Here is an 18,551-nt window from a genome sequence, read left to right as displayed (position 1 = left end):
AAGTTTAATCTTACTATTCTTATAATCTATTCTGCCCTCATTTACAGAAAGAGTGTGAGTGAATATCTCCCATTTAAGTACTAAAGAAAGGATTTTATGCTGAATTTACCTGGTTGACCATCCATATTTGAGAGGCTCTCGGGAAGTTAACTGAGCAGGATGTGTAGCTTCATTTGGGCTAGACTTTGTTGATATAGTCATTTCATAATTTTATTACTGCCAACTTGATTTTAATTTCAGCTAATCTTTCAACATAAGAAGGCAAGCCATACTTATTTGAAAATGAATTACTGAGTGATTCACTGATGAAACATTCCAGGGATGCTTGAAAAATCACTGAAAGATTTATTGCACCAAATGAGGGTGTATGCAGAGGGTAAATTTATTGGGACTACTTGATTTGCAGCATATGACCCCATAAGTCTCTACTGCTCTCATTATATCTTACCTCCAACACTGGGCATTCTGGAGGAGTCCTGATGAGAGCTGGATTTATTGCGGTTTTGATTTTTCCTTTTGCTGGCTGCTCTCACGGATCGCAGAAGAACCTCACTTGCTTTGAAAAAAGCCACCATAAACGGTTGTTTTGATTGCGGCCCATGTCTTCCCACAAGACCAGCAGATTTTACGTTGATACTGCGTCCTAGAACATAATGTACAGGCATTTGGTTTAGGAAAGGAAGACAAAGTTGACCTGACATAGATGCATGATGCTGATCCTTTGAAAAGGGGAGATGTTAAACCCTTGCATGACTCTTTTCTTTACAAGCCAAGACTCTCATAAACTTGGAGGCTCTACCTCCTGCATCCACCTATCCGTGTCAAGTTTGATTGTTTTCAGTGTGTATCATTCTTGCTTTCTTTCACCACAGAACACCCTCCATCTGCTTTCACCCACTAATAAAAAGTCAGAAACACTCTAAGGGAAAGGTTCCTCCACCCATCAGCCTGGGTATCTCCACCTTAAAGAGTTTCAAAACTAATAACGGTGGGCTCCTCTGTACTTCATGCCCTGTGATTTTCCTGGAAGTGAGAAAAGCTGCATCCTGTCTGTCTGGAGCCTTTCGGATATTAATTAACACTGCTAGCCTTTCCCTCTTCACCTCTGCCCCCTGCTCTGCAAACTTTGCAAAACTGTGCTCTACACACAGTGTTTCATGAGTTATTCTGGGGAGAGAGATTTGCTTTAAACTCAAGTTCAACTGTAGATACAAAGCGTTTTCAAGACAGAAATGTTAGAATTGCTTCCTCCCCTGAATTGTAGCACCCTTGGAAATTACTTGAAAAGATTTCAAAAGAGTCAAACCAAGCCTGCATTCTCAGAGAGGAGGAAAAAAATCCATACGAGGCTGGAGCCTCACATTTGCTTCTAAGCCAGCCTGCAACTTAAAACCCCAGGAGCGCTCCGAGCTGAATGGTAGAGTATCAGAGGAAAGTGATACTCCTCGTAATAAAGAATGGAGAGCAGACTCCAGGTGCCCTAGAGCATGAAGTCCATCTGAATGAGGCATCTCCCCACCGGTGTGGCAATGATAATATTTACAAGCACATCAAATATGTTGGAATACCCTTTATGCATATGTCTGGCAGTTTGCCATGCATTATTTTTTTAAGATTTACTTATTTTTATTTGAAAATCAGAGTTACATGATAGAGACAGAAAATTTCACCATCTGCTAGATTACTCCGTGAATGGTCACAACAGTTTGGAGCTAAGCCAATTTGAAGCCAGGAGCCTGGAGCGTTTTCTGGGTCTCCCACGTGGATACTTGGACCAGAGGTTTTGTGCTACCCTCCACTGCCTTTCCAGGCCACAAGCATGCGGCTGTATTGGAAGTGGAGAAGCCAGGATTCGTACTGGTACCCATATGGAAGACCCCGTCCCCAACACTGTAGAGGGAAGAACAACTCACTATGCCACCAGTTTAGTCCCAACCAAACACTATTTTTTAAAGATGTGTTTATTTTTATTGGAAAGTCATATCTACAGAGAAGAGAAGAGACAAAGTGGAAGGTCTTCCATCTGCTAATTCCCTTCCCAAGTGGCTACAATGACCAGAACTGAGCCAACCAAAGCCAGGAGCCAGGAACTTCTTACAGAGCTACCACGCAGGTGCAGCGTCCCAACGCTTTGGGCCATTCTCAACTGCTTTCCCAGACCACAAGCAGGGAGTTGGATGGGAAGCAGGGCTGCTGGGATTAGAACCAGCACCCATATGGGATCCTGGCACATGCAAAGTTTTAGTTGCTAGGACTTTAGCCGCTAGGCTACCGTGCCTGGCCCCAAACATTATTTCAATTAGTTTCACATATATCTTAGCAGTTAGGTGTACTGTTTTCCTTGCATTTTATAAATGGCTTTTGTTGGGCTCTTCTCTTTTAAAATAAGCATTGAAAATTGAACATTATATATATATGTATATACACACACACATATAAATACAGTCGTGTATATTAGTATGAAATATACTTAATAACATTTGTGTTTATTCATATCACATTCAGAAAAGAGCCTTGATCTGATATCTGCTTCCATGTAAATCATCCAAAGAGGATGAACTATTTACATTGTGAACATAGCTGAGAATTATCCAAAACTGGTGCAAATTTTCTATTTTAGATAAAGAAGTTATCAATCTTTTAAAAGTAATATATCCTGTGGTTTGAAATACATACATGATTCACTCTGGCTGGACCCCCTGAGATATATGCATGTTTTCTTAAAATATTTATTCAGTAAAGACTGTGGAGCCACCTCAGTCCATTATCAAGCCTGACCCAACTCAGAAAAAGAAAAGGAAAACAAGACCCAGAAACGGAATCCATAGCATTTTAGCAAATAAGACCTTGCTCTCGGCAAAATTTATTTTGGCAGCATAAACACTTTTATGTTTACTTGCATTGTGCCGAGAGCTTCCACCATCAGAAAACCAGACCGTGTCATGTGAGCTCATGCAGCTGCTGGAAGGGACACAGAGGTCCTTGAAATGTGGAGGTTTCGGTGAAGTGAAAAATAGAAGCCCACACCACCTCAGGCAGCATGGGTGCCTTCTGTAACTGTTCTACAGCATACTGGGTAAACTTCTCTAATTCCTACAAGCATGAGAACGGTCATTTGCCTCACAAATGCCACTACATTCAGTCTTACCAGAAAAGGGACTTACAAATAATCAAAGCAGTAAACCTTGAGCAAACAAGCATATAGGTTTCTCTTTTAAACGTGAACTTACAGTGGCTCTTTGCCAGAGTCTATATTTCTTAGAAAAACTCTATCACTGGCATAAATGAAAGAGGCAGTTTGATTTGTGGTCAGAGCAGTTTCCATTCTACTTCCACTGTAACAAATGTATTAATTCAGCTCAGACTTCCTCCTTCTGGCAGCCCTTTTGCTGTAAAAAGAGAAATTAGAAGTTCCAGCCAAATACCATACCTTGAACTGACCCACTTCAATACATAAACACTTTTACAACATGTTTATTCAGGTGTAGCGCTTGAAATTGGTTTAAGATGTTTCCAGTGACAGAAAACTCAGCAAAAGAGAAAAAAGAAAAGCAGGCTGAGAAACTTAACTGTTACGGAATAGAATAACTGGCAATCTGTTCTTCACATTTAAAAAAAAAACTCTTTTTCTGTCTTGGAATACAGCATAAGTGTTTGTCAAAGCTTTTATTCTGATTTTTAATGGGGTGTTAATTTAACAGGAACTAAATTTTTACCCTTATACATTGATGACTGCAGAAATCATTTTAATATATGCTCTTTTTAATACTAAGATAGGTTGCTGCAAGATGTTCACAAATGGAATACAGTAAAATCAGTTTTCCATTCATTACAACACATACTGACCTTTTTATAGTTAAAAAAGCACTTAACACAAAGTTCCAAGTTTCCTTTGGTTTGCAAGAGGATTTTTTTACTATTGCAAAAACTTCCAATCTTTTAATTTTTATCTGTACAGAAATAATACTGTTCTCAAGATTTATGTTCTTAAAACTGTGAAGGTAAGTGTGTTACAAATATGGATTTCTTTCGTTTTACAAAGATGGATATTGTATGTGAAGCAAAGTATTCTTCAAACCAATGTGAACTCCCTCTAAAATAACTTTTAATATTATTAAGTTTTCCCTCGGTTTCCTTTTTACTTCAGCAATGCAGTGACTATTAAGATTCCATGAGTTAGTGCTTTCTGTTTCCCCTGGTCCTGAGCCACTCCATAGATGCATGATCTACCTTACTTTCTCCTTTAGGTACTCTGTAGCTCTACTGATCCCACTGTCTAAAGGTTTTCATGGCTAAGCAAATGTTTTTATTACAAGTACTGAAAGGAACCCCAACTATATGGCATGTGATAAAAATATAAGACAGAGCTTGGTTTGATCTACTGGGCAAGATGCTAGTTAAGACACCCATGTCCAAGAGCAGAATCCTTAAGATTTGCATTTAACTCTTGCTCCTGACAACAGACAACAGCTTCCTGCTTAAGTAGACTCTGGCAGGCAAAGTGATTGGAAGACCTAAATTGAGTTCCAGGATCCAGCCCTATCCAGCTGTGGCTGCACTGTGGGTATCTGGGGAGTGATGCAGCAAATGAGAGAGGTGTGTGTGTGTGTGTGTGTGTGTGTGTGTGTGTGTGTGTGTGTGTCCCAGAAAGTGATTAAAAAATAGTGAATTCTTTATAAAATTGACCAGAATGTTTAAATATATCTTACTAATGCAGGGATTTTAGATTTTGCAAATACATACTTTAAGAAGCTAATTTGAAAGCATTTTACTTAGGAAAATGGTGGATTTATGTGTGTATGATGATAAAGTATACACACTTATACATATATCCACATATATACAAGTATATATATGTACTTTTATACATATGTATACATATATGTTTATACATATATGTGTATAGAAGTATATATAGATGGGGAAAGAAGTGAAGTGGGAGGGAGAGATGTGAAGTGGGAGGGAGAGATGTAAACCTTAAAAAGTTCATGGAGGGCCCAGCTTGTGGCCTAGGAGTTAAAGTCCTCACCTTGAACATGCTGGGATCCCATATGGACGCCAGTTCTAATCCCGGCAGCCCTGCTTCCCATCCAGCTCCCTGCTTGTGGCCTGGGAAAGCAGTCGAGGATGGAACAAAGCCTTGGGACCCTGCACCTGTGTGGGAGACCTGGAAGAGGTTCCTGGTTCCTGGCTTCGGATGGGCTCAGCTCCAGATGTTGCACTCACTTGGGGAGTGAATCATCGGACAGAAGTTATTTCTCTGTGTCTCTCCTCTTCTCTATATATCTGACTTTGCAATAAAAATAAATAAATTTTTAAAAATAGAAAGTTCATGAGAAGTGGACAAAATTTTTTGTGTAGAAATTTTGAAATCTGTCAATGCATGAGTCTTCAAAAATTCATGGAAAATACTTATCATAAAAACTATGCATGATTTTATGGGTACCAAAATAAAACTTTAATTAAGTACTTTCTCCATGAAATTTTTAAACTACTCTTATGCTTTAAAGACAGTAACATTATGGGCAAGAAGTTATCCTAGGGAAGGTGGAAACTCAAGATGCATAGATTTTATGCTAAGCTTCAGGGAGTATACAAAAGTAATGATTGTTTCTGAGTCTGCAACTAAGAATCTCTTCTGTCAAAGCTCTAATGTTTGCATTTCAAGTTCCTAGAAACCAGGAGCATGCAAAGAAAATGTAATGGATATTGTACCCAAAGTGTCCATAAAATACCAGGAGGGCAAGTCACCACTACTTTGGACCTTGGCTAACCCAACTGGTAGAAAAAAATTATCCCTACGTGGGAGAAGTAACTTCTGAGCAGTTTCATGTTCCGCAAGGATGACAGAAACTGAATGAGTTCCTGAATCAAGTTCTAGGCATGGGCATTTGGCATGGTGGTAGAGACCCAGCTTGGCATGCCTACATCCCATAGTGCAGTGTTTGGGTTGAGTCCTGGCCTTGATCCTGATTCCAGTTTTCTGCTAATATGCATCTCAAGAAGAAATTGGTGATAACTCCAGTAGCTGGGCCCTGGAAATTATGTGGGAGGCCTCAACTGAGTTCCAGTTCATGAAATAACCCAGCCAGTACCAGCTGCTGAGGGCAGTTGGAGAATAAGCCTGCAGATGAGAGATCACTTTCCTCTCTTTCTCAGTCTCTCTGCTATTCAAATAAACAAATAATCTCCTGTACCAATGTTAACAAAAGCCTTGATTTCAGAGACTGTCAGCCCTAGTAGGTGAACAGAGCAGCTCTCAGACAGCGTTGGGAGTGCTAATGTGCAATGACAATTATGCTATAGTAACAGACAGTGTTATTCATGGGATGAAGTGACTCAAAGATCAAGAGAAATTCTACGTCATATAAAACCCCTGTGTTTTTACAGTGGGAATGACTTGCTAGATGAGATGGTTTGCTAAATGATTGGGGTGATTAAATATATGTCAAGAATTTGGTTACCAGGTGTTATTTAAGCTTAAAGGCCCTTGTATTCTCTTACACAAATGACCTGAGAGGGGAAATAGCAGAGAGGAAACTAGAAGGCTTTTCTGAATCATTGTCCAGCATTCCAAGTGATCTAACCAGCGCCAGCTAGAGCCAAAGAAACACTGGGTTGTGTGTCATGCGATACTTGGATGATGAAATTCAAGGAGAAATGAGGAACAAGCTTAAGAGGCTTTGTTTTGTATTAGCACAGATAATGTATTTCTGCAAAAGAATATCTATTCAGTGTTTTCATGTGAGAGGACCAATAGACCTATTCATATTTTGGTCATCTTGTTATCACCCCAGAATTACTATACATACACCAAAATAAGAGAAAAAATTGAACAGTAGCTCTGTGAATGTATTATCTCTGCTTCATTAGCTACAAAGTAAATAAAAATAACATTGGGTTGATATCTTGAAAAGAATGATCATTTTTTTACACCCAGGAATAACAAAAACGTATGTGAGCCTGGGACTCTGACCAACTAAACTTTGCCATAATTAATACTGGAGAGTCAAGACTTTCAGATCCACCATTCTGACCCCATTGTCTTTAAGTAAGAACTGTGGTCAAGGTGTTGTGTTAAATTTCTTAAGGAAGCAACCTAGATTACTTATGATTTTAGTCATAGAGGGAGGTAAGCTCAGGAATAAAAAAAAGCATATATTTCCCAAACTTAGTGCTTTCTTTTTTCAGACCAACCCATTTGGAAATTTTTTTTCAAAATAGAATTATTAAAGGGTATTCTGAAATAACACAGCCCTTTAGAGACATGTTGATTTAACAAGGAAAAATAGCTCCAAATAGGAACGTTTAATAAGTTAAACATAGTTCTACAAACATTCATTTTAAGATTTATCAAATTCTGAAGGGGGATACACTCAAAGATGTTAACATAAATTGTACTTTGTTATTTTTCCTTCTATAAACCAACAGCAATTGATTGCTTAGCCTATAATACCTGTGATAGAATTTGTGCAAAAGTACTTTGCTTTCATTTAAAGAACTCTGTAGCATCCTCCGTGAGTTACTTCATAAAAGGTAAACCAGTCTATTGCTTCTCATTCACATTTCAATTTAACCCTATTTTTAAGGTATGATCAAATTATGAATTCTATGACTCCAAATTATATTGGAACTTCACCATTATTTAGAAACAATCATTCTAAATAGTCAGAGTTCTTTACCCAAAATACAGACCAAAAATTTTAGACTGAATTTTAAGGAATATTGGAAAGGCAGATTTTTTTCAACTTAAATTGCACACACATATAAATACGTACATATATATAACATTATATATTATATAACATATATGTAATGATATACATATCATTACAGACTTAAATTAAGCATACTATAATCTAGCTACACATTTTTTTATTTGTTCTATAAATAGTTTACACTGAATTTAAAACAATAAAAACACTGTGAATGAGCCGGGATTGTAGCACTCCATATAGGGTGCCAGTCTGAGTGCTGGCAGCTCCAATTCCAATTCAGCTCCCTACTAATGTGCCTGGCAAAGCAGCAACACATCACTTAGGCGATTGGCTTCCTACAACCCACATGAGAGACCCAGAAGAAGCACCTGGCTGCTGACTTTGATTTGGCCTAACCCCAGCCTTTGTGATCATTTGGGGATTGAGCCAGCAGATGAACGATCTCCTCTCTCTCACTATTGTTCTCCGTCTCTCTTCTCTATCCCTCTCTTTCTCTGCACCTCTGTCTTTCAAATAAGTAACTAAATCTTTAAAAGAGTAAACCTGGAGGGGCCAACAAAGTGGCACAGCAAGCTAATCCTTTACCCTGTGGCACTGACATCCTATATGGGCACCTGTTCATGATCTACTGCTCCAGTTCTTATCCAGCTCTGCTTATGGCCTGGAAAAGCCACAGGGAATAGCTCAAGTCCTTGGGCCCCTGCACTCACCTTGGAGACCAAGAAGAAACGCTTGGTATCAATTTAGGATCTGCTCAGCTGTGGCCACAGTGGCCATTTGGGGAGTGAACTACTAATAGAAGAGCTTCTGTCTCTTTGATGTAAAAATCTATTTTCCAAATAAAACGAAATACATTCTTATTTTTTAAAACAAAGAGTAAAACTGGAATGGAGCTTAATGTTTAAGTAATTCTGACAATATACAATTGAGATTTTGTAATACTTTCAGAAATTTAGAGTTTAAGGTAAGATTTGTAAACAATTATTTGAAGTAAGACTAGAGTTCTGGTTGATAACAAGGTTTGTAGTTTAGTGCCTTTGCAGAATATTTCTACGGTTTTTATATAGACATATTAAAGGATAATTTATGAATAACACTTTATATAAAATATTATAGATATATAATTATTTATAAAATGCTTAAAATGTGTCAAAATTTTAAAAAGAGAGGGATATAATATTATGTGCAATAAGCATAGGATTCTGGGTCTCAGACAAGGAAAAATGACACACTAGAGACATAAGCTCCAAGGAGAACAATTGGTAACGTGTCCTTGACACACTGTTAGCAACCATGAATTTTCAGTGGATTACAATTACAAATTCAGTGGAATTTTCAGTGGATTTCAGTGGTTACAATCCTGCAGTACTGAGCAGTAGAAGTTACCCATTCTCTTTTTTGTTATAGAGAAATTTAAAATGCAAGATCATAAAAAAAAAAGAAGTGACTTTTTCTGGAAGTTTTGCAGAGCAAATGTGATGTTTTAGAATTTGAGAAAGAGTTCAGAAGTAGAAAAGGAAATAGGGATATTCGGTTATAAACATTGCCAAACTGACTAAGGCCATGACATGGGAAAAACACAAACATTTGAGAACCGAAGATCATGAGACTCAAGAATGGAGGGCCTGGGAACTGAGAGGCTAAGGCTCTACATAGAAGCAGAAACACAGGTTTGTACCCAGTTGGAGAAACCTTCCAGGTTGTTCAGAGATTTATTGCATGGAAGGTAGGACTGAGACCATGGAATATGTCCAGTTTCTTTCCCTGGGACAGCAGTCAGAAATGAAGGTCTTCCTGTCTCATATATGACAAGCCCAACAAGTGCTTTTCACACAGGTCCTATTTTAAACTGATAGAAATATGCATCTCATGCTGAGAGCTGTAGTTCACCTCCACAAAAGCACTTACTTTGTAATAGCCCTTGTCTTTATATAGCACCTTCTCCCCAAGGTTCTGGGAGCTTTATAGAGATCATCTGTCACATAACCCAAAAAGATTGGTTAGCAGTTACTTCTATAACCCTCGTTTATTTTGAGAAATGAGAAACATTCTTTTCACAAAACTGTGGGAAGAGTAGATTATTTTTAGACTTTTTCCAGTTATTATGTGACTTGTACATTTTTTAAGTGTGTACAATCTTTTCCTTTAAAAGCATGAGGATTTAAATAAAACTGTTTAGTTATGCAGTTTCATCTTAAATTACCAATATGTGTTTTAAGAGTCTATGTATTACAATATCAACAAGGAAGATGTTTTACACCTTGAATTAATTTTAATTTGCTCCAGAGCAGTGAAATTAATTTAATGTAATACTATGTATTTTATCAGTAATGGTGAAATTAGTCTTTGAGATACACTGAATACAATTACCCTAAGAGAAGTGTTCATTTTTACCACTTTAGATATTATTCAAAAACTGTCATATGGAAACTCAAGTTTGTTAAACATTTGACCTTCTTTTCAACCTGACACATCAAATTGTAAAATGATTATAAGACACTTCCACAATCTTCAGAAAATTCTAGTACCAAAAAAATTAGAATAAAAATTATTCTAATATTTAATTAAGAGAGTGAAAAATATTTTTGAAAATTTGCAGTTGAGATCTGATACCATAATACTAACTGTATTTGGCAATAATGAGTCTCTATTTTTCTTACAAATGTGAAGGCTGGGATTTAATTGCAAAACATCCTTCAGAGGAAAAAGAAAGCTTTTCTTCACCAGTTATTCATTTCTATCAATATGGCAAGAATGCCATCTGGCCTGCATCCACAAGAGACTATCAGCATGTAACGTGCAATTTCATACCACAATTCTAAGGTGGCTACCTGGAGAAAGCGTCCTCAGGAGCCACCAGCATGCAAAACAGCAGTTGGTTTCCAAGAGTCTTCCTTTTACTCAAATGAGTTGGCAAAATCATGGCAGCCCACACACATGTAGTTCTGTCCTATTATTTCTACCAATGTGAGAACTACTGTGAAAAAAAAAATCTCTATAGAAACATACTGGGTAACTTAAAGCATACTTCTCAACAGACCAGGAGAATTGAAAATTGAGGTTTGTCAATCTGGTACTTCAGAAGAGGTCAGATCTCAATCTCATCAGTTAACAGAATCTTATTCACTGCTCATAGCAAGGCAATAGTTACAGTTTTAAAAGGATTTAAAAAAAAGACTCTAAGAAGAGTCAGATTTTCAACTCAGCCCTGTCAACACTAAGAACACAGAGCTCTACTTTACTAAAATTGGCCAAGGCTAATGTTTCCACCTTGGATCTTGGGGCAAAAGCTTTCCACCTTGGGAAGAAGTGAGGATATTCATCCATTTCATAACCTGTTGGAGGTACTCATAGAAGAACTGTGAAAAGCGGCTGTAGCAGTTGGTTTCCTTCAGCTCAAGATCAAGAAGATGAGGAATCAAAGCACCTTACCAAATCATCAGTAGGCCAGTGGTTTACGGTTTATATTCCACTGAAATGGAACTGGGATACATCACTCCCCTATCACTGTAACTTTCCATTAATGCCATATTTTAAACTACACTTGAAATATATACTATTGGCTTTAGGCTTTAGTTGTTGGATACTTTCAGTTTGCTCTGTTTCGATTTGCTCCTCTCCCTTGAGAGCTTATACGATATGTGTGCCAAAATTTAACTCACGACAGAACCACAATAAATGCTCATGCCTTATATTTACTGATGTTCTCTCTTCTTTCCACTAATGCTCTCTGTACAGGACACAAACTATTGCTGTATTTGCAATATATCCTTGGGAAATATTGACTAGCAAGAAGTTAAACATAAATGGAAAGAACAGAAAGGATAGAGTTAAATAATGAGCATTTAGTATCTTTCATGACTTAAGTTGATGTTAACATGAAAAATATTTACTTCTTAGGTTATTCGTTTAGCTATAGTTGAGTCAAGAACACAAAGAATAAAAACAGCAAAAGCTGGAATATGTTCCTGACATTGGCATTTATTTGGCCAGATTGGTGCTTCATGGTTACTGTTCTGAATTAGCGAAAATCAAAAACAGAAATACAGATGTAGTCAAACACTTTCATATCCCCTTTCATTAAGAGAAATCTTAAAAAAATGGTAAAGCACATTTTTTACCAGATAATGAACCACAACTAACTTCTACCTGTCAGTGCTTACTTTAAATAATTTAAAACCATTTTTCATGTATGTTTTTAAGTTTATTGCTAAAATTTAGGACAGCAAAATGTGTTATACATGCAACTCTCATTGATATAAATAATATTACAAATTAAAAGAAACTGTTTCAAAATCTTTCTAAATGGTATATATGTAATTAAATGATAAAGCAAAAAATTTTGGCCTTTTAACTTATTATTAAATGTATCCTATATTTAACATCTCTTTTTAAAGGCGAATTATTTTCTGCATATGACTGAACAAGACTGTGAATACAGTATATTTCAGAGTACTTATGGAAGAAACATACACATGAAAATACCCATTTACATATATATTATTAATCAGAATCATGATTTTTATTCTCAATGGAACTGAGGGATCCATAAATCGTATTTAATTGTTTTATTCAAAATCTGAGATTTTCAGAAAATAGATGGTAGAATGAAAAGAGAGATTTTTTGGTGAATTATAGTGAAAAAACAAATAAGCTTTAAAAACTGCTCAAGTAATTATTCTCAAGGTAAGTTGCTACACTTTTGAACTAGTTGCCATTCAAGCTGAAAGGAGGAGTGGTTACCAAAGGCACAGTTCATGCAAGAAAGATTTCATAGCCTGGACTTCATTAAAAAAAAGAAGAAGAAGAATCTCTGCTCTGCAAAGAAAATGAAGAGGCAAGCCACATGACAGAAGCAATAGACAACTGATAAGTTGTAATTGTTTGAAATATATAAAGAATTCCTCAAATTTAATTGCAAGAGAACAACTCAGTTACAAATCAGAGACTTTAACACACCTAATAAAAGATAGTATACAAATATTAAATAAGTCTATAAGATGCTCCAATAATGCATCTTCAGGGAAATGCTAATTATCAAATGCTACAGTGACAGCACCAAATGCAAATGAGTGTGTTTAAGCAACGGAAACTTTCCTACATGGCTGGTGGAAATATAAAATGTACTGATACCTGGGATGACGTTGCAGAGGTTTCCATGCTCATTTTTAATTACACATAGGAGTTAAAACTTAGATCTTCCGGAAAATCTACAAATCAGTAATTAAGAAACCTCTATTTATATTTGCCATTACTTAGAAGCAACAGAGGTGTGAATAAAGAAATTGTGAAACTTCTGGACAATGGAGAATTATTCAGCACTAGAGGATATGAGCTGACAAATCATGCAAAGGGATGGAGAACACTCAAACACACATTGCCAAGTGAAAGAGGCCAATAGGAAAATCGTTGATGTGATACCAACCATATGATATTTTGGAAAAAGAAAAACTGAGAGACAGTAAAAAGTTGAGTAGTCTCTAGGGACTTGGGGAGGAAAGAAGAAATATGTACAGATTTTACTGTCAAGAAATGACTGATTAAGATTATAACAGTAGATTCTTTTCACCTTTTTATGTATCCAAAGGCATACAATGTGCAATACGAAGAGCAATACCTAATGTAAACTGTGAGCTGTGGGTGTAATGATGAGGCATAATATTTTGATCAGTTATAATAACATACCACTGTATTCGAGGACATTAAGGGCAGAATCATTAAAGGATATCTCTATACCTTCCTCTCTTACTGAGAACCTAAAACCTCCCTATACAAATTAAAATAATCTAAAAAGAGTAGGAAAGTAGAGTGGACATACTGATTCCATGATGGGTAGTATGCATTGCAGGGGTATACAACAGACAAAATAAGTCAAAGAGAGTGATTCACCACAATAAAATAGTAAGCAACACAGGATATTCACTAAAGAGAGAGAAGTTCATTATCAAACTCAAAATAATACATTAAATTTGTCTAAATGTAACTACATGTCGCAGTGAATCATGGTCAGAAGTAAATCACCTCTTCTTCTCAATTTATGAGTTTATTAAATTGTAATTCTGTAAGGGGTAAGAATAAGTATTAAAGTAATTAGAATTTTTTAATGCAGGAAAATAGCTGTTATTTTTTTCTGATCCAGATCAAAATTAAACTCCCTACAGAAAATATAAAAACCTTCAAGAATTCTGAAAAGATCCCACCTAAACTAAAATTCTTATTATTTTAGCATTATTTTATTTAGACATCATACAAATGTATATGTTCTCCAGTTTAGAAAATGTATTAAGATCAATATAATTGCAAGAATCGGTATATAAGAAGGTGGTTCTGAAAACAGATAAGCTTTATTTTTATGAGAAAGCTCTCAAGCTTTCTGACTCCATGCTTTCATATGGACAAAACGCAATGAAAGAGTGAGTGGGCAAATCATCTCAAGAGCTTGGTAAGATGCCTGCCACTTTGTAAAATTTAAGAAAAAGTTAGCTGTTGTAACTCATTGTTAATGCAAAGCCATTTGTTCACACAGCAAATGCATGGCTTCAATACTTACTTGAAATACTCTAGCAAGTAAAACCTGCAGAATTCCACAATTACAAAAAGTGTTAGTTTGAGAGAACAAATGATACTGGAAAAAGAACTGTCAAAACTACAGTATAACAAGTAGCTATCTGTGTAGACAGAAAATAGTAATGTGGACATACATAAAATACGTTTCTTGAAAATTGCATATGCTTAACAAGATATTAATAGTCATGGGTTGAACAAAGTAGAAATTTAACAAGCTTCTAGTATTTTTGCCTATTTACTCTAGCCATGAATGATTGAATGTTTATTTTCCTCATTTTTGATTTAGTAGGAAAATGGCAAAAAACTGAAGCATATAAGAAAGATTTATGTGCTATGTATGATCTGCTTTAAGTCATTACACGAGTCAGAAAACCCATGGGTCACAGCTTACATTGGTTGAAAAATTAATGATTGCTGATTTGAAACCCTCTGGGAAATTTATGTCCTATTTATTTTCAATAGAAATTTATTCATTTTTGACACAAGGGCAGAGAATTTTTTCCAATGATTACATTTCTAAGCATTCATACTAAAATATTAACAGTTATTTCCTCTAGCCCCATTTGAAATATCTTTCTCAAAGCTTGATTCACACAAAAATAATTTTCAAAAGCAAATACATGATTAAATATTAATTGATTTGGTAATGTCTATGAAATTCTATATATGTATAGCAGAAACAGGAGTTACTCTAAAAACTACTGCAGCTATTTAGATGGAATTTTATGCTTTGCTATGACAGTAAAAACTTATTGTGATACTTAAAGAAAAGTATAATCTTGCTAAATGATGTACTAAAAGTTCTCTAGAAATTTGACCGTTGTAGAGTTTTATATTTGATCCTCCCATGACTTTCTGAGAATGTGTAAATGCCTGGCTATGCTGCCTGCTTCACCTCTCCTCTGGCCTCATCCCAGAACACAGAGAAAGATGTCACTTGCTTGCCTTTACCACTTTTCTCCATCTTTGATTTTGTACAGTATGATGAGTTTGGGTTTGAACATGAGTATTTAAGATCAAGTTCTTTTGAAGATCGTGTGTTTGTATTCATTTTACTCTTTCAGTTATTGGTATTTCTGTATGTACAATGCTTAAGGCTTAATTATATTATTTTAGATTAAAATTGGTTTACCATTGTATGGTATCAGAACATTGTAACTGACCCGAAATACCACATGAGAAATAATTGTATGCAGTACAATAATCCACAGACAAAATGTCAGTTAAATGATGAATTAGTCCAGTCACTCCATAGCTCATTCCCTCAAAGCACAAACAATCCCAAGATCAGTAACATCCAGTTCTCAGGCACTTTTTTTTTCTGCTATGGGGTCCTAAATCTGCCTTTCAGCACAATGATTTAACTTCTGAACTACAGATAAAATGCTCAATTTTCTTCATGCGTTTTGAATCTTAAAATGTTGGAATATCTTCTCTTTCGATATTATAATTTATTTTCAGGCACTCATCCAAAAGTCAAACTGTAACTATCCTTAGACAATTACATACAGAACTACTTATTTATGATAATATTTATCTAAACCAAATAAGTTTCTTTTTCCTTTTGAAATCTCTAACAAGATACCTGACTCTTGCTGTTTCTTGGATATAAAGCTTCTCTCTTTTATTTACTTGAAACCAACTGTCATCACCATAAATTCAGCAGAAAGAGAGCCATATGGTTTTATGAGCAAAAATGACTTAATTGCTTTATAAGATAAAGTAAAGGGGAAACAATATTATCAAATTTTAAACTGTTTAAAAGATCTTCTGATAAGTAGATATAATGCAACTTTTTGAACTTAGATAAATAATGAGAAACTACAGTCAAAACAGCAGAATTGAAAGAAAAGTATCACCCTTGATCTCCATATTTCTTCTGTTTCTTATTAGCACTTCCAGTTGATATTCAGATTAACCAGCCACATAGATCAGCTGACCTTTAACACAGATAGCCATCTGACAACACAGTGGCTTAAAGATTTTTTCCCCCTGAGGTAAAATTGACCGTCTTAGTGATCCTAAGGATAACCCAACAGAAGTCCTGATCCAAAACTCTGATTCCAAACAAAAGATTCCAGGCTTTATGAAGTTTAACATAGATACTACATTAAGAACGCATATCTCCTTCCTAGACTAACACTTCCTGAAGATAAGAGTCGAAAATCAGTAAGCTACATAATTGTTTAATGTGCATTCACATGAGCACTTTATGTAACAGAATAAGCATTTCTTTAGTGCTGCTTTGTTTCTTTGTTATTGGAGGGCGGAGGGAGTAAGAGAGAGAAAGTGGTGAGAGACAGAATAAAGTGCTATCTGCGGGTTCCTTCCTCAAATGCCTTTACCTGCATGGGTCGGCCCAGGCAAAACCTGGGATCTGAGAATTCAACCCAGGATTTCCAGGTAGCTGGCAGGAAGAAGGTAACTTCAGCCATCACGCAGTGCCTCCCAAGTGTTCATTTACAGAATCCTAGCTGGATCTAGCGTAACAGCTGGGACTCAAACACAGGCACTCCGGTGTGGGACATAAACATCTTAATCTCGGAGACATCTTTGGATTGGAAACTTTTTTCTGATGGTAATATACACCAATCTTTAATAAATTAACCCTGTATATACAACCTGAACTGTGAAAGAAATTTTGTTTCCCTTATTTTAATGAATGCTGTTAGTTATGCCAAGACTAACTAGTAATTATTTAATATTTATGTGAAAAGGTTGAATCTTAAGAAATTCTCAATAAGATACTGATAATATTGTATCCAGTGTTGCCCATGAATATACAATCAATATAAGCATCAACTGGCCATCACTCATATCTGTATATTCACTTCTAATGGCTTAACATCTAAGCTTGGAACATATTCAACAGCTTCTTGTACTGTAGGATAATTATAAATATTATGCTGTGTATTTTTCCTTAAAAATACTACACGATAAATTTGAAATGCTTTTTTGGTAGGAAAATGCTGTTCTGTAGGGTAGCTAGTACACTGACCCTAATTAGATGTTATACATGTATCAAAACATCAGTTGGTACCCCATACATATGCATAACTTTCTGCATCTGTCAAAAATTCTGATTAAAAACTGTTTACTTCTCTTCTTTGAACTAACACTGGTGTTATCTAAAGCGCTAAATTATCTCTAAGTCTTCACTACAAAACGTACTATAGAGGAGGTATTTAGCCTAGCAATTCAGATGTCTGACATCAACATTGAAATTTACTTGGTTTAATTCCTGGCCCTGTACCCAGACTCCAATGTCTGATACTATAGACCCTAGGAGGTACTCTCAATGGCTCAAATAATTATACTCTACTATATACAGCGCTAGTTTATTAAAAGTGGGCGTACATCACTATCAGAAAAAGAAAGAAAAAATTCCAACCCAAAAATATCTCCAGCGAAAGTCCCAGCTCTTGGCTTCTGCCTGCCTTAACCTGTGTGTGGCAGGCAGTTGGCGTGTGAGCCAGTAGATGGGAGCTCTCTCTCTCTTTTTCTCTGTGTGTGTGTGTGTGTGTGTGTGTGTGTGTGTGTTTGATTTTCAAAGAAATTTTTAAAAGAAAGTGAAAACAAAGCATCCTATGTTAAAGGAAGAGTACTCAGAAAATCAGTGAAAGATCTCAGTACAATGTCAAGTTCAGAACAGCAGGTAAACATTTATTTCTGATCTTCCACATGCCACATACTACCACTGAATGCGACATCATACTTCTTCTAAGGCAGTCACTATGGCAGTCATTTCACTGATGTTGTGGTTAAAACATTGTTTTATCAAAGCCAAGATTTTGACCTATGATTGCTGATAATTTTTGTTAGAATTTTTAGTGCTACAATGGAGTTATCCTATTCATCCTCATAATTGAAATTAAATATAAAAACTTTAAATCTAAGTTTTCTACAAAAAGATACATAAAAATTACTATTTTACATTTAAAATCAGTTTAGAGGGCCTGGTACGATAGCCTAGTGGCTAAATCCTCACCTTGCATAAGCCAGAATCTCATACTGGCACCAGTTCATGTTCTGGCTGCCCCACTTTCCATCTAGCTCCATGCCTGTGGCCTGGGAAAGCAGTAAAAGTTGGCCCAAAGCCTTGGGACCTTGCAACTGCTTGGGAAACCGGGAAGAAGCTTATGGCTCCTGCCTTGGATTGGATCTTTCTCTCTGTATCTCCTTCTTTCTATATATCTCCCTTTCCAATAATAATAATAATAATAATAATAATAATAATAATAATAGTAATAATAAATCTCTTTAAAA

General features: G+C 36.0%; 1 protein-coding gene across 1 annotated transcript in view; it reads right to left on the bottom strand.

Annotated features, from left to right (window-relative positions):
* The window catches only part of BMP5 (bone morphogenetic protein 5), a 114,984-nt gene that overhangs the window by 16,996 nt on the left and 79,437 nt on the right, over positions 1-18,551 (bottom strand). The window contains exon 4 of the mRNA XM_004580486.2: positions 449-643. Within this exon, the coding sequence (XP_004580543.1) occupies positions 449-643 (195 nt within the window). The remainder of the gene's footprint in view (positions 1-448; positions 644-18,551) is intronic.

Source organism: Ochotona princeps, chromosome 1 (genome assembly GCF_030435755.1).
Source record: "Ochotona princeps isolate mOchPri1 chromosome 1, mOchPri1.hap1, whole genome shotgun sequence".
Taxonomy (NCBI): domain Eukaryota; kingdom Metazoa; phylum Chordata; class Mammalia; order Lagomorpha; family Ochotonidae; genus Ochotona; species Ochotona princeps.
This window is presented reverse-complemented; position numbering and strand designations above follow the sequence as displayed.